The sequence below is a fragment of the Thunnus albacares genome, chromosome 18, assembly GCF_914725855.1.
Source record: "Thunnus albacares chromosome 18, fThuAlb1.1, whole genome shotgun sequence".
In the NCBI taxonomy this organism is placed as follows: Eukaryota; Metazoa; Chordata; class Actinopteri; order Scombriformes; family Scombridae; genus Thunnus; species Thunnus albacares.
The window spans coordinates 21,761,215-21,775,929 of NC_058123.1; the positions used below are offsets into that span (position 1 = coordinate 21,761,215).

General features: G+C 36.9%; 3 protein-coding genes across 5 annotated transcripts in view; all 3 read right to left on the minus strand.

Annotated features, from left to right (window-relative positions):
* Positions 1-118: 118 nt before the first annotated feature.
* On the minus strand, positions 119-4,930 carry hdhd2 (haloacid dehalogenase-like hydrolase domain containing 2). Its single transcript, XM_044333711.1, has 9 exons — positions 4,827-4,930; positions 3,270-3,379; positions 2,897-2,999; positions 2,561-2,666; positions 1,806-1,890; positions 1,251-1,416; positions 985-1,035; positions 697-760; positions 119-502 (listed from the first exon to the last, which is right to left on the minus strand). Exons 2-9 carry the CDS (start codon positions 3,368-3,370, stop codon positions 399-401), a joined length of 780 nt encoding a protein of 259 aa, XP_044189646.1. The 5' UTR covers positions 3,371-3,379; positions 4,827-4,930; the 3' UTR covers positions 119-398.
* Positions 4,931-6,533: 1,603 nt separating this feature from the next.
* Positions 6,534-8,472, minus strand: ier3ip1 (immediate early response 3 interacting protein 1). The gene is made up of 3 exons (XM_044333798.1): positions 8,313-8,472; positions 7,722-7,823; positions 6,534-7,449 (listed from the first exon to the last, which is right to left on the minus strand). The coding sequence occupies exons 1-3, from the start codon at positions 8,401-8,403 to the stop codon at positions 7,394-7,396; spliced, it is 249 nt and encodes an 82-aa protein (XP_044189733.1). The 5' UTR covers positions 8,404-8,472; the 3' UTR covers positions 6,534-7,393.
* Positions 8,473-9,231: 759 nt separating this feature from the next.
* skor2 (SKI family transcriptional corepressor 2) overlaps positions 9,232-14,715 on the minus strand; it is a 117,318-nt gene continuing 111,834 nt past the window's right edge. For 2 of the 3 annotated variants that reach the window (XM_044334256.1, XM_044334257.1), the window contains exons 5-9: positions 13,424-13,489; positions 13,108-13,206; positions 12,775-12,842; positions 11,704-11,767; positions 9,233-11,109 (exon numbers count right to left, since the gene is read on the minus strand). In XM_044334256.1, the coding sequence (XP_044190191.1) occupies positions 11,711-11,767; positions 12,775-12,842; positions 13,108-13,206; positions 13,424-13,489 (290 nt within the window). In that variant the 3' untranslated portion in view covers positions 9,233-11,109; positions 11,704-11,710. Of the gene's footprint in view, positions 11,110-11,703; positions 11,768-12,774; positions 12,843-13,107; positions 13,207-13,423; positions 13,490-14,715 lie in introns of all 3 variants that reach the window. The other variant, XM_044334255.1, reaches the window with a different exon arrangement.

Consider the following 14,715-nt stretch of genomic DNA (forward strand, 5'->3'; position numbering starts at 1 on the left):
GTGACTACAAACCTCTTGAACAAGGGCCTGAAAACTAGTATTCTGAGCTACTACTACAATTTGTTATGCTGTCTTTCATAATTTTGTTCATCTGTGAAATGATAATGAGCACCATAAATACCAGCTGAATATTTTTTTATTCAAACTTAAATTTATACATGACAATATCTTGACAAAACATTTGTTACTGCGGCAACAGATGGTCGGTATTTCTGAAATGAAAGCTTCGCTTTTCAACATTCTGGACCTGAAGAGAGAAAGCAGTCCCACAATCAAATGGACATTTTTGTTTATCTTCTGTTTTGGGACGGTTACAGTGAGCGTTGATGATTCCAGAGATTATTCTAGTGCAAGATGAAGAGGGAGTGAATGTGAAGAATTCTGTTGTTACTTCTTTCTTATAGCAGGTTCTTCAGGATGTGTTCGACAGCATCTGGGAAGCTGTCACATGTCATGTGGGGAGGAGGGTTGATTTTATTCTCATCTCCTTCTCTGTATTTACCTGAAAGATGACAAGAGAGAAAGTAGAATGCCATCAATTAATAATTAATTAAGTAACTAGCTAATGACATCAGATCCAATACCAGTACCATGAAATGTAGGTTAAATGATGACATGACAGTGGAAGAGGAAGATGGAGGAAAAAGGAAAAGGGGATGGAGAAGTGAAACTGGTGGAGGTTTGATTGTATCTTACCAGTTCTGACCAGAATACCAAACATTCCTGTGTTCTGAGCTCCTCCCACATCGTCTCTGGCGTCCTGTAGGAAAACAGCAAGCAGACACAAACCACCACAGACCAACTTTTAATAAGAGATGTAACAGATTTCTACATGATCAACTTTTATTTTATTTGGGGTGCAAGTGACACAAGAGTCTTAGGTTTGAGTCCCAACAACAGCACACACACTCTCTCACACACTAAATGCTGAAAAATAACTTAATTATGTTGCTGTTAATGTATCACAAGTGACAATATACTTACATCTCCTATCATTACAGCTTCATTGGGGCTACATCCTAAATCAGCAAGAGCCTATTTGAAGGAAACAACCAGGGGGAAAAAGAGATAAGAGGCTTCATTAAGAAGTTAATTAAGTCAACCATCAGCTTTTTACAGATTTTAATAAACAATACCAACCAAAGTACATATTCTGTAATGTTTTAAATATTTTGTGATAAATACAAAGGCCTCTTTTCTTACTTGAGTGAAAATTAAAGTGTAAAAATGTAAACACATATATTTCTAACCTGTGTGAAAAACGTCTTTTCAGGCTTTCCCACCACAGTAGCTTTACAGTCTGCAGCGTACTCCAGTCCTGTTACAAAGGGCCCGGGGCCGAGGGCCAAACCGTCCTTCCGTTTATAGTACCGAGCCTTATGGATGGCAATGAGAGGAGCACCGTCCAGAATCATTCTGGGGAGAAATATACATGATTAACTGCACTGTGTTTATCTAAAATAACAATCAGAAAAAGGGGGAAAAAAAGAACTTGCAAAGTTTATATGACAAGAGTCTGAGTTTGGTAGGAAGAGGTCAGTTCTATCAACAATTCTGCAATTTGTACTGGTCAAAATGCAAGATTATTAAAGGTCACAGATGATTTAGACTCACTTTTTAAGGCACTAAAACAAAATTTAAACAAGGTAAATTAAGAAGTTAGTTCATTTTGGTTTTTCTTAACAGCTAGAAAAACTACAGGCTGTTACAGCATCTAACTTGTAATGTAACCTGTTGGAAAACTTCAACGTTTTGACTCAAAGCCATTTTTTATTACATAAAAATCCTCAGTGCCTCTTCTTCACCTGAAAGCCTTGTTGAGAGTTTGGTAGTTGAAGTGATCAGGAGCGAGTCCGATGACGACGGCGTTCGGTTCAGATGTGTCGATTCCTGCAAATTGGAAGGACATACATACAGTAGTATTAGTCCTGCAATGATAAGTCAATTAATACATTTTAATTTTGTCATGATTATTCATTATTGAGTCATTTACCTTGGACAAACTGCTGTAGCTTCACAAATGTAAAGAGCTGCTGTGTTTCTTTCTTTCATATAATTTTGAATTTAATACTTTGTTTATTTCCACTGTTGGTCTGAATACATGAACAATTTGTGCTCTGGTAATTTCAGCATCTGCTCCTGCAATTTAAAACTAAATGATAAATGGCTAATTAATAAATAGAGAAATTGGCTTGTGACCTCTTAAAACAAACCGATTCCTTGCACATTGTCATTGTTCACTTTCTAATTTCAATTGACAACCCTCTTAAAAATGGAGTCTGTAGAAAAATAGACTGACTGGAATGGAGATACGGGGTTTTCAGCTGAAAACAGTGATACACAGTGATGAACTTAGGATTTTTTCATTTTTAGGTTGATTGATTTGATTGTTGAAACAAATGAGTTTTGAAAGAAATACCATGGAGTAAAGATCAAAACAGGTCATCCTCCAAGTGAAGTATGGTCTCCAACTCTCTCTCTCTCACACTCTCACACACACACACACACACACACACACACACACACACACACACACACACACACACACACTTCTCTGTACCAGTGAAGTCCTCCAGTGCGCTGTCCTCCACCAGCAGCAGCGGTCTGTGTTTCTTCAGCTCTATCAGACTCCTCGCTGCACTCAGAGAGGTAAAGATCTCTTTTTCCTGCAGAGTGAAATTAATTTTCAATTTCTTAAAGGTTACACTTTGAGCACCAGCAAAATACAGCTTTGAACAAGACACAACTTTACCTTTCTGTTTAAATGAAACAGAAAAGAATAAGGCAACAAATGTACCTTTTTTTTTGTCATTACCTGTTATAATGAAGCAGTGAAAATATATTGTCCAGCCACACATACAAACACACACTTACAGACAGAGGAGGTGTGTTTCACCTGGAGGTCAAAGTTGAGACGTTGAAGTCGTTCGAGTAAGTTCCTCTTACTCTCCTTTGTTGTGTTGGTCACAAACTTCACAGCTACAGACGACTGCCGTAACCTGACGGCATCCAAGCAAAACTGAGAATTAATATTTATGTATAATAACAAAATAAACGACACAACAATTCTGGAAGATATGTGACTTTCAACAGACTGACAGTGATAGTTTTTCTTCAGCATGTGAGGCTTTTGCGACTCTCATAGTTCTCTCTTTACTACATAACAATGAGAAGCAGTGTTGTTGTTGCTTTTCATTCATTCAGTAACCTTCAGACTCTTCTTGACATGACATTTTGTGCCTCTCCCTGGTTCGGAGTATGTTTCCTACCTGTTTAGGGCGTCCTGCGCCCCAGGCACTGCTGTATCTTCTATATGTAGAGTTCCACTCAGGTCGATGAGCACGGCCTTCAGAGCCCGTCTGTTCGCCATCCTGGAGGCCTGCAGAGGAGGATATGGTGAACAAGATCCCTGTTTTAGTTTGTGTGTGTTTTGTTTTCACAGAGAAAAATTCTCTTCTTCACTTTGAATGGACACAGAATAGTCAAATAATATATAGAGGTTCTTTTCAACAGGTTTCAGTCCTGAGAAAACATGCAGCCACTGTGTAGCAGTGCTGTTAGATAAAAGCTGCTTGGCCTACAGTCTCTGATTATGATTTTTAAACAGCTAAATATGACCAAGGTCCACTGTAAATGGAGCTTTGCTGGGTTTAAAAAAGCTTATTCTTTCATAATAATTCATTCTTTCTTAGAGATTATACCCTCATAATCATAATTTACATCGGTAGTGGCAGAATTTAGAAGATTACTGCGTTGTTCAAACCTACATCAGGACAAACTGAGAGGATTAATGACCGGTTTGTCCCCGACATTTATGGTTTTCTGCCTAGAATTCAGATTTTGGGATTGTTTTTTATTGCTATTTGACTTTGTGATCCCCTATTATTTAGACATGCTTGGATTTCTGTCATGTAGTTATCAATGTGAGGGTACACACACACACACACACACACACACACACACACACAGAGCTTGTAGGTTATGTATCTATTATTTGTATTTAGCTCCACTAATAACAGCAAACTGTGCTTTCAGAGAAGTGCCAAACTGAGAATAAGCTCTACATCCATGTTTGAGTGTGTGTGGCCTGCACAAATGAATTTTAAGTGATTTAATTGTACTTTATGATGCTTTTTCTATTTATTATTAATCACTGTTAAGTATGTATTCAGGTATTGACCACAAAGAAGATATCAGATATATAAACATGGCATGTTAGGTTATAAGCCTTTTGCACAGCAGACATTTTGACTTGTCACAGCAGCATATACAAATGTAACCAATAACCTTAAAGGACAGGTTCACATTTTTTCAAGTCAGTCTTAAAACTACATATGAGGTGTCCATATGAACAGTGAAATAAGTTTTCCTCGCTGTAATCATTCCTCCTGTTCATACTGGCTATTAAAAGATATCCTTCAAAATGTGCTTTCAGTGTAAGTGATGGAGGCCAAAATCCACAGTGTGTCCACACAATCATTTTATGCAAAAGTGCATTTAAAAGTTTATGTGAAGCTTATATGCAGCTTCAGCAGTCTAAGTTAGTCTTATTAAGTGAATATCTGCCACATTGACAGTCTTTCTTCAAATTTCCTCTTTGTGTTTCCTTGGCAGGCTAACTTACACCTGTCAAACTGATATTACTGAGCAACCACAGCTCTGTAAAAGCTAAACTGTCATTCATTCAAATTAGCTGGTGATTTTAACTCCAGCACATAAAGCGACTCCCTTGCTGGTAACAACATGCTACAGTTTTAATTGTAAAAACGGCGAAATAACTAAGTAAAGTATGTATGTTTAGAAACAGGACAAACTGCACAGCTAACCTTTAGCAGGACTGGTGCTAGATTAGATCCACCGGTGGGACGTTTTGCAGAATTATCGCGAGATTCAATCTTTACGTTAATTTACCCTAACCCTAGCCTCGCGATAGTTAATCCATGACGTCCTCCCTCCTACTTCCTGTTGATGTTTTATTCTTCGTCGATTTAAAGTGGGTTTGTTTTGTTCTGTAGATGGTCATTGCTGCCCCCTGCAGCTCAAACAACACCAACTGTTTCCACTCTCTTTCAATTCCTGGATTATTCCTCAAATATGTTTATTTTATGTCTTTTAAAGCATTTTGTATTCTGTATGTTGGAGGGGGGAAAATATCACTCTACCTTTTTGATTTCTACTCTCTTCATCTCTCTATTATTATTTTCTCCTCCATAATCAGTTAAGAGGGTTATCTTTAACCACTTAATCACTCATTACAATAATAAAAAAACATATGTGTCCCATCCCACTAACAACCAACAGATATATCGTATTAGTGGGTCTTTTAGGGCATTCAAATAGATTTAATATGGTGGGTGGTATTATCATAATGATAAAAACCTTCTCTCTACACGGTGCCAGACAGCATGGATCAAATCCTCTTTTCATGTTACCTCTTTGTAGTGAATAACAGTGCTGTTTTGTTTATTTTGTTGTTTGTTTGTTTAATTTTCAGTTTTTGTGCTTGCATAAATATTATGTACAGTAGTTCAGATGATAACTGTGGAAAACATGATGTTGGAGAATTAATCTTTTTTTAAATCAGTTTTTATCTGAAGGAAATCAGTTTCATCTTTAAAATCCCTTCTTGCAACATTCATTTTAATGTCATGTTTGGGTCCTGATTTTACTTCTGTTTTTTTTTTTTTTTTTTTTCCTTTTACTAATATTCGTTCCTCTTTTTGGTGCTTTCATCAGCCCTTGCTATTTTGGGGAACAAATACGTGATTTTTGGGGTACAGATGGGGGAAGCAAATAATCTCAAAAGTTTCAATTCAGATTTCTCTATTGTGTTTTTATTTACCCACTTGAGTTAGTTAATTTGGAGTTAAAGCTCACCAGGTTATAATCATTATCTTTGTCTCCCTTCCACATGTTTGTGTTTGATGTCGACTTTTCAAATGGTGAACTAATCATTCAAAACTCGGGTTTATAAGTGGCTGAAAAAAAAGAAAAACTGAACATCTAAACAGACAAAAAGAAGTGTTATAGAGAAGCCCATTTTTTTCTAGCTAACCTGTGGACAAACCAGAGAGCCAAACACAGCACATCCTGACCTGTGAAATGCTGATACATATTCATGTACAGTCGCGTGTTATCACTTACAGGTTTCACTGTGAACATGCAGCTAAACTCTGACTAATCACAGATCAAAGTGGCTTTACTGTGCAAATCTCCCTGATAAACATATGCTTCTAATTCCAGCAGATCCCCCCCCTATCACTCCCCCCTCCCGCATATTTAGGATCAAAACTACTGTTAAAAAATGTTTATGGAGCCTAAACGAGGAGGAAATGATAATTCACAACATATGGGGATTATTAATGAAGTGGATCAGGGATAGATGGATACACATTGAGCCGAGAGAAACTGTGTCAATATTCACACAGAGCAGAGGTGGAAAAGATGAATACAAAACACCAGAAAATCTTATTCACATTTTCCCCATTCCTCTGCTGCCACATTTGTAGAAAGAGAAGATTAAGACGATAAAAACAATTTCATGATACATTTATTTCATGACAACAAATCATCTCAAGGCTATTGCAGCACATGTTGTTTTTGAGTCGTGTTTACTTTAAATTTACACTATATGTTTAAAATCCGATGGGAAGTCTTTTTTTTCTTCACATTTTGTTAGTTAATGTGACAGTTCAATTATATTTTCAATATATTTAAAAAAAATTTTTTGGGGGGGGGGGTGAAAAAACATATTTCACACCAAAACATTCTTTAAAAAAAAAACCACAGCCTTACAAAAAGCTCACGGTGTGAAACTATTTAAAGCTTAAAATACTAAATACAGATTAAAAAAAACACTTAAGACATGTTTTTCTGTCCTAAATGGCTTCTATATCCCTGGATAACATTATAATGAGACAATAAATAGACATATTGCCCAACAATGATAACAGTGAAATAAAATGAATGACACATATCATAATGAAATCAATAAAACAGATTCCCTTAGTTGGTCTGACATCATGTGGTTAAAAAAAAAAAGAAAAAAAAAGACAAAAAAACTATTATGGGATGACCAGAGAATTATCTCTTAAGTCCTTTTGGTGTCAACACAGGGAGGGAGGTTTGGGACATACAGAAGCCATATTTTTGGACCAGGTGGCGACTGAATTCTCCCTTTTTGTTTGCATATGTATGAACATCCACAGTTCGGAAATGGATTTTTTTAAATTTCTTTTCTCCTTCCAGCCATTGAGGAAAGCAGTTCCCAGCCTGCTGACGACGGGCAAAGACAGAAGTCTTTAAATGACAGCATGTGTGTGTAGTTGTTCCTTGCTGCATGTGTCTGCTCCTCTGGCTTCATTTTGGTACTTTTTGAACTGCCGGCTGACGGTCAACCAAACAGCAACAGCAGGACGATGCAGGCTGTGTTCACTATTATTAAAGGCACTGTAAGAACAAAAAAACATTAGGTCAGATTAGTCTGGTTTACTTAGTTTTTTTTCATTAGACATTTCCAGATTTAAGCAATAAGTGAGCTGATTTTAGAGCTCTTGCATGACTGCTTTGTGTTAAATGAAATACTCGGGTATTTGAGAATGTATTTACTGGCACCAATGTGAGAAAATTTCAATGGATATGCAGCCCTGCTGAATATGATATTCACTCAACATCCTATGTGATCTTAGATGAATGCATTAATATTTTAGAAGCTTCCCAACCTCTCATGACAGTCCGGACCGAACGGATGAGGTTGAGGACCTGGGCTTTGACTCCTGGGTCATCCCCAAAACCTCCAACTCCATGTTCAACACCCCAGCCGACTGAAGACAGAGAGAGAGACACAGAAAGAGGGAGAGAGAGACAGAGAGAGAGAGAGAGAGAGAGACAGAGAGAGAGAGAGAGAGAGAGAGGAGGAGAAATGGAAGGAGAGAGGAGACAAACGGGAGGTGAAGGGGGTGAAAATGGAAAAGGAGAGGACAAAAGTATAGAGAGGAGAAAGCAGACATGAGTTGGCAGTGCGTTATTTATGACAACAAAGAGTATGTCTGTATGCATATTTAATGCTTTTATTCACCCTTAAGTCGCTTTACGGTTTGAAAAAAACATCTTATTCCTCACCAAACCTTTCTCTTTAATGAACATATCTCAATTTTCTCCCTAAAAAAATCTCAATCCTGGTGTTTTTTTTAGTGTAAATTAGCAGGCAGACAGCTGCTAGTCTAACAGTCTGCACGTTGATAGCTGCTTTTTAGCTTCGTATTCAATGAAATGTGTGACGTATGCTTTATAAAATAGGACGCAGTACTTACTCTTGCTGAGAAACCTCTCCTCGTGCAACACGGCGACGGCATTTATGCACAGAATAGCAGTCTGGATGAGAGAGTACAGTGTAAACGCCATGCTGGCAACTTCCTCAGCTTCCACCACTCCCAGTCAGAGATGCAGCTGCCGTAAACAGGCAGCGGAGGTCGTGCAGCAGGAGGAGAGGGACGACCCTCACACATCTCTGTGTCATAAATTAAGGGAACACAATATTCCATTTTTATCATTACAACTGCTTAAAGAACATTTGTAGTAACATTTTAATAAAATTATTGAAAAATATATTTTGTTTTGTTTTTTTTTTTGTTTGTTTTGTTTTTTTTAACCCTTTTTCTGGTCAACATTGACAAATAACGCCAAAATCACGAGGCAATTGTGATCATTTTTAATTTCTTCTTCTTTTTTTCTTTCTTTCTTTTTTTAAATGATTTTTTGTTCATCAGTGCGTTTCCTATTTCCCCCCTAATTGCTTTTAGACATATATTTCACTAATTTTTGTGTTTCGTTTTTTATTCATAAATTGGGTGTAGGTCCACCATTTAAGCTTATGGCTTCTAGAGCTCTCCTGTCAAATGGGTTTTACTTTTATCTGTCTTTTTGTTTTGTTTTGTTTTGTTTTAAAAAAATCATGTCTAAGTGCATACATTAAATTAAGGTACTAATATTTTCGTATTGTGAAATTTATTCAACGCTCTTGCCTTGGAAAACAAGACATAGCCTACTCATATAACTGTTGGTTGTAAAGGTTTACTCGTTTTAGGTATTGTCCACCTGAGAAAATGAGTAAGTAATCACTCTCGGTCCTAAAAAGATTTGAGTCGTGCCTTAAAGTTGAAGACGAAGAAGGTTTTTAAATGTTCACATTTACAGTTTACAAAGTGAGCTGAGTTTTGCATCTCAGTTTTGTTTTGAAGAGCAACAAACTAACAAACTACAACTGTAATCTATATCACAAAATGTACAACAGGTCTTTAAATAGAAACTGGTATTGGCTGAGTTGATGTAATTTCAGTCATGAAACCACATTCTGGGTAATGTATAGACTTTTAATTTACACATAAATAATAGAGAAACTACAAGAACATAGGGTATTTAAATACATCTGCATTAACAGTTTATAATGATAACATTTTTCTCAGTAAATGACAACTTTATCCATTCATTCAGTTCATTCTATAAACAAGATCTGTGAGTTCACATTTTTATTCTTTCTGACATACACTGGACTGCACCATCATCATCATCATCATCATCATCATCATCATCATGTGTCTTTCTTTTTCTTTTAACATTGTAATAAATAATATTTTCACAATCAGGGTCTCAGGCCCAGATACTCAAATAAATAGACAAACAAACAAACACATATAGATAGACTGTGAGGTTCTCACTTAGGACATTTTGTACAGTCGGGTGAAATATTTTACAAGTAGATATACAACACTGACAAATTTTTGCTCCTTGTGGCCCGGACAATCTTTCAGAGAGCAAACAAGTAGACAGAATGTCCATTCATCATCTGCCAACACCGCAAACACATTTTAAAGGTGGATTCAGCAGATGATGATATCTTACTAATATTCACTTTTTGCTTGAAAGTGAACCCTTCAGGTTGTTGGTTAGAATTGAACTGCGGAAATTTTGGGTGGAGAATAAAAAGTACCTTCAGGGTGCTTTTGAGCAAAGGATGTAAACTCCAGCTATGATATGCTCTGTTAAAAATGTATAATCAGATGAAATTTTCAGAAATTTTACAAGGACAATGCAGCAACATCTGCATTGAACATAATACTGTTGTTTTTTTTGAATACATTCAGGAATCATCCGCAAATACTAAAACTACAGGTACAAACTGTTCTGCCACTGTACAGTTTGAATAAAGTATGAACCCTTTTTTGTGACACCACCCGCTATTAATACTATTGTAATTGCATCATTACTGTAGGTTTAAAACTCAAAAGTTTTTTTCTCTATTATTTTGTTCTTTATCTGGTGTGTTCAAGTGGACATGATGTTTAAGATCCCTTTGGGATCAGATGTTGACAGTAAATAAAGGTTGGTATGTTTGTTTCTCTTTAGGGTCCCCATTTGGTGATACCATGGCAACAACAACAACAACAACAGCAACAATCTTAGAGTGAGAACCGTCAGTCTCATCCACAGTCGTACAGTTGTATATACAGTTAGGCCAGCTGACTCTTCATCTATTAAGAGCTTGGAAAAGTTCATGGTTTTCTGAAGTCGTCTACGACTGCATTCCTGGTGGTCTTCAACATCCCTAGAAAAGTTTTCAAGTTCACAAAGGGCAAGAGATGCCGTGGTTGCTTTGGTCCTGGTCGGGAAAAAGCTTTGAGTCTGACTGTCAGTGCAGCAGTGAGGAAAGAGCACAAATCATGACTGATGTCACTGATGTCAAACCTGATGTCACCAGTTTGTGTCCCTTTCATTTCAGTCAGTTTTGGGGAATAAACTGAACCCAGGCTACAGGAAACAGGGATGAAACTTCAACCAGCATGTCACCACTGCAGTCCAAACTGGTCCAAACTGTGTTCTTACCGGACAGAGTTTAAGTGCAGGGCTATTCACAGAGGTTGTACTAAAAATCACTGTCCCAGGAAAACTTAAGAAATGTCTATTTATACTATTTAGTGTCAAATTCCTTTCTGTCTGTGTCTCTCCTACATTTCTCTGTCAGTTCTTTGTATGATTTGTCTTTTTTTCTTGGGACATTTCACATAAATCCTGACAGCTTCTTCCTCTTAGATAGGATTCTGATGACTCAGCCTGTGAAGACAGTAAATAAATAAAATCCAACGTTAGTGTCATGCTCTGGTTCAGTGTTTTTCAAAGACTGATAGGTATTAAATGTTACATTCTGTTACAGTGGATCCAGAGACTTTTCTGTGAAAGCCACTGTGAAGTGAAACTGAACATGCTTTAACTATCCGATGGAACTGGATAATTAACTGTCAAGCAAGTTAAACACCAAAAAGTAGTTACATTTCAACTTTTGACATTAAATCGCCACATTTAGTGGAAGAAAACCAGTTTAATTTCTAGATATTGTACGTTTATCCCTGGTGAAATTCAGGCTAAATTAAGTCTAGCTTGCAAAAAAAAAAATCTGTAAAGCTAATTAAACTTTCCTAAACATACTCTGCTTTGTAATCATTAAATGTTTCTATCTTCAAGTGACAACTACCTCTGTTGATAATTTTCATTCTATTAATAAGCAACATTATGACATGAATTAATGCCAAGACACTGCAGATGAAAATGAGCTTTAAGATAACTCTGGTGCAACACATCAAATAATAACATTATGTTAAATATTGTACATAGTATAAATAAATAAATAAATAAATAAAAGTCAGTTACCTTTTAGCTACTTGTTAAGATGAGAGCTGATCTTTTCTTTCCTGATGATGTTTGCGTAGGGAATCTGAAAGAAACATAAATTAAAGATAAGTCAGAATAATCCTGAAAAAGAGTTATTCAAGATTAAGATTTTGTCACAGTTATACTTTAAAATAAGTACATTAAAAATTCTGAGCAGGATGTGTAAAGTTTAGGTGTGCTATTCAATCCAAAGTCTAAAATATGATAGAGCAACATAACTCAAAAAAAAAAAAAAAAAAAAAATGTTGGAGTTCATTTGAACGTCTGTGTGAAATTAATGTCATTACTCTCAGACAGATCCATCTGCTGGCTCTAGACACATTTGTCAATTTTGAATGTTTTAATGCGTGCATGTGCACTTCAGTGTGCACGTATACGCTTATAAATGAGCTTGAATGCCTGTTCAGTCGTCTGCCTTTGTGGTTACATGAATGCGGCGTGCACTTGTGTCTGTTTTTGCGCACGTGCGGGGTTTGTGATCATGTGCACGCAAGCGTATACAGTTGTTGCATGTGTCAGAAAGCAAAGACAAACACCGTCTGTCAGCCTGTCTGCCAGCTGCTCCGATGATTGATGTGGACCAAAACACTCTGCAGAGGAACTTCTCACCCATGAAAGACAAACTAGATGATTGGCTCTACCTTTTGATGGACAAATAAGCAACAGCAGAAGTGTCCACTCGATTGTTGGCTATTGATGGCTTTATCTTTTCTTCATTTAATCTCTGTTATAGCTTTAAGGCATGACTTTCTTATTTATGTCTACAGTCTACCGTAGTTGATGTGTTACAGTGATTGTGCTACTATTGTCATGTTTTCTCATCTGTAACTGTCAAACTGTGTAACTATATTTTAGTAAAGTGCTCTACAATTAGTCTTAATTATATTCCTTCTAAAAATCATTACTGGGACTGTTTTTCAAAGCGAACAGTAAAGCTTTTTTTAAATCCACATATCTACAAGAGGATGTTTTATTTGTCATTTAAAGGCGTAGCAATGATATTTATTTTCCATCAGTGTTCAGCACTGATTGTATCATTAGCAATCTCACCATCTGTAACTGTTGGACCATCTCCTCTCTGTAGGCAAGCTCTCGTTTCATCTGGTCTTGGAAATTATCTGAAATTAGTATAAAAATCTATCATTAGCCTGAGCAGCATTATCATTTCAGTAACTGATCCAAGTATAGTTATAAAGACAGCTGATGGAAGATGAAGATTTAGAAAGCCAGGGGAAGAGAGAAAGGCAAAAGAGGGGAAGGGGAGGGGAAAGACAGGCACAGACAGAGGAGAAATGTGGGAGAGAACTTAAGAAAGGCAGAGAATGAGAAGTTGCCCTTCGGAGTATGAAAAAGGAAAGCAAGGTTAAGGAAAAAATGACTCACGGAAGACGGGAAATGGTGAGGTGCCCTTCAGAGCGTGAAACTCTTGCTCCAGTCTCCTCCTGAAGTCTATCTGCTCCAGCAAAACCTTCTGGAGCTCCTCTGCAGGAGCAGGAAGAAGGAGGACAAAGGGGGAGAAAGAGGAGAGGACTGTCTTTTAGAAAAATTGCAGTAAAATACACTATATTTAACTCTCTGTGCTATGTATGCAACAATTCCTCTATTCAATATAAATCAATAGGATTGTGCTAACAGCTTTCTATGGTCAATAAAGCAATGTTTATCTAAAACCTGTGTTACTCAGATCAACTTTCTTTACCTTTTTCCATGTTCTCAACGTCCTTCTTTAGCGGCACAGGAGAGGCAGCACCTTGGCTTTGATCACCTGAAAACATGGAGAAAATTTAAGATTTTTGTCCAACATATGTCATACTTAATGTCAGACACATAGTCATAACCTTGTCATGGACTGATCAGTCTTGTCTGTTTGTATGTATATGTTGAACAACCAGTGTGACCCCTGTTCCGTCACTTCATCCTCTCTAACTGTCCTAAGCAGAGTGCTGTAATTCACCCTTTGGCCTCTAGATGTCAGTGTAAGTTTATGGTAACAATTGGTGGAGAATGTAGAACACAAACCTTTATTGCATTCACTCCCTGATATGTTAAGCCTCCTCTTGCTGTCAGATCATATTGCTTTCAATTAGGCAAAAAAAAAAGAACACTACTTGCCTTCAGAAATCAGAGTAAATCGATTTTGTAGCTTTTAAAACTGAAGTGAAGATGGAGTGCAGAAAAGCGCTAAATTTAAGTGGTCATTCCACCAGTTTTAACAAAAAAGGGGAACTTGCAAGTGTTGTGTTGTCAAACTGTTGCATTATAATGTCAACTGTGTTATTTTTTGGTGGGTGAATGTAGGTCAAAGCGGGAAGAAAATTAAAACACATTGCACAACTCTTCTCTAGTGCACTAAGCTTTATTCATCAAATGTTTTTTGTCTTCTTCATGGTGGTGGGTTGTTTTTGGTTGCATGAACTATAGCATGAGTTTTTAACAACCATAAATTCACATAAAAAGTATTCTCATAGTTATCCAGCGCTTTATATGATGTACATTTTCTCTCCTTTTATAAAGCTTTGCTATAGCTAGAGACAAAATCTACTTGTTGCTTTAAAACTTCACAATTTTCCTTTTTTTTTAAACAAACATCTCCATCACATGCTGCTCAAATTGACTAGTTTGAAAGTATATTGTTCTGTGTGTATGTATGTGTTTGTGCTAACATCTGAATTGTGACAATGAGGCATTGAACGCCTTAAATGAAGCGATCCAGCACACTCGATATGTATATTCTCCTCCAGTCATTTCGTGTCCTGGCTCCTTAAGCCTCCCTATGCTCTTTTCTCTCATTTAGAGCAGAGAGAGAGAGAGCTTTCCTCTCCTCTCTCCTCCTCTCCTCTCTCCTTTCCTCTCCTCTCTCTGTCTCATTTGACAAGCAAATTTGCAGACAGTGCCCGAGGATAACAACCTCGTTTGACAGTCAATTAACCGTGAATAGTCAAAGCCAAGGCGGTTTGCATTACATAAATGGAAAATTAGATTATTTTTTCT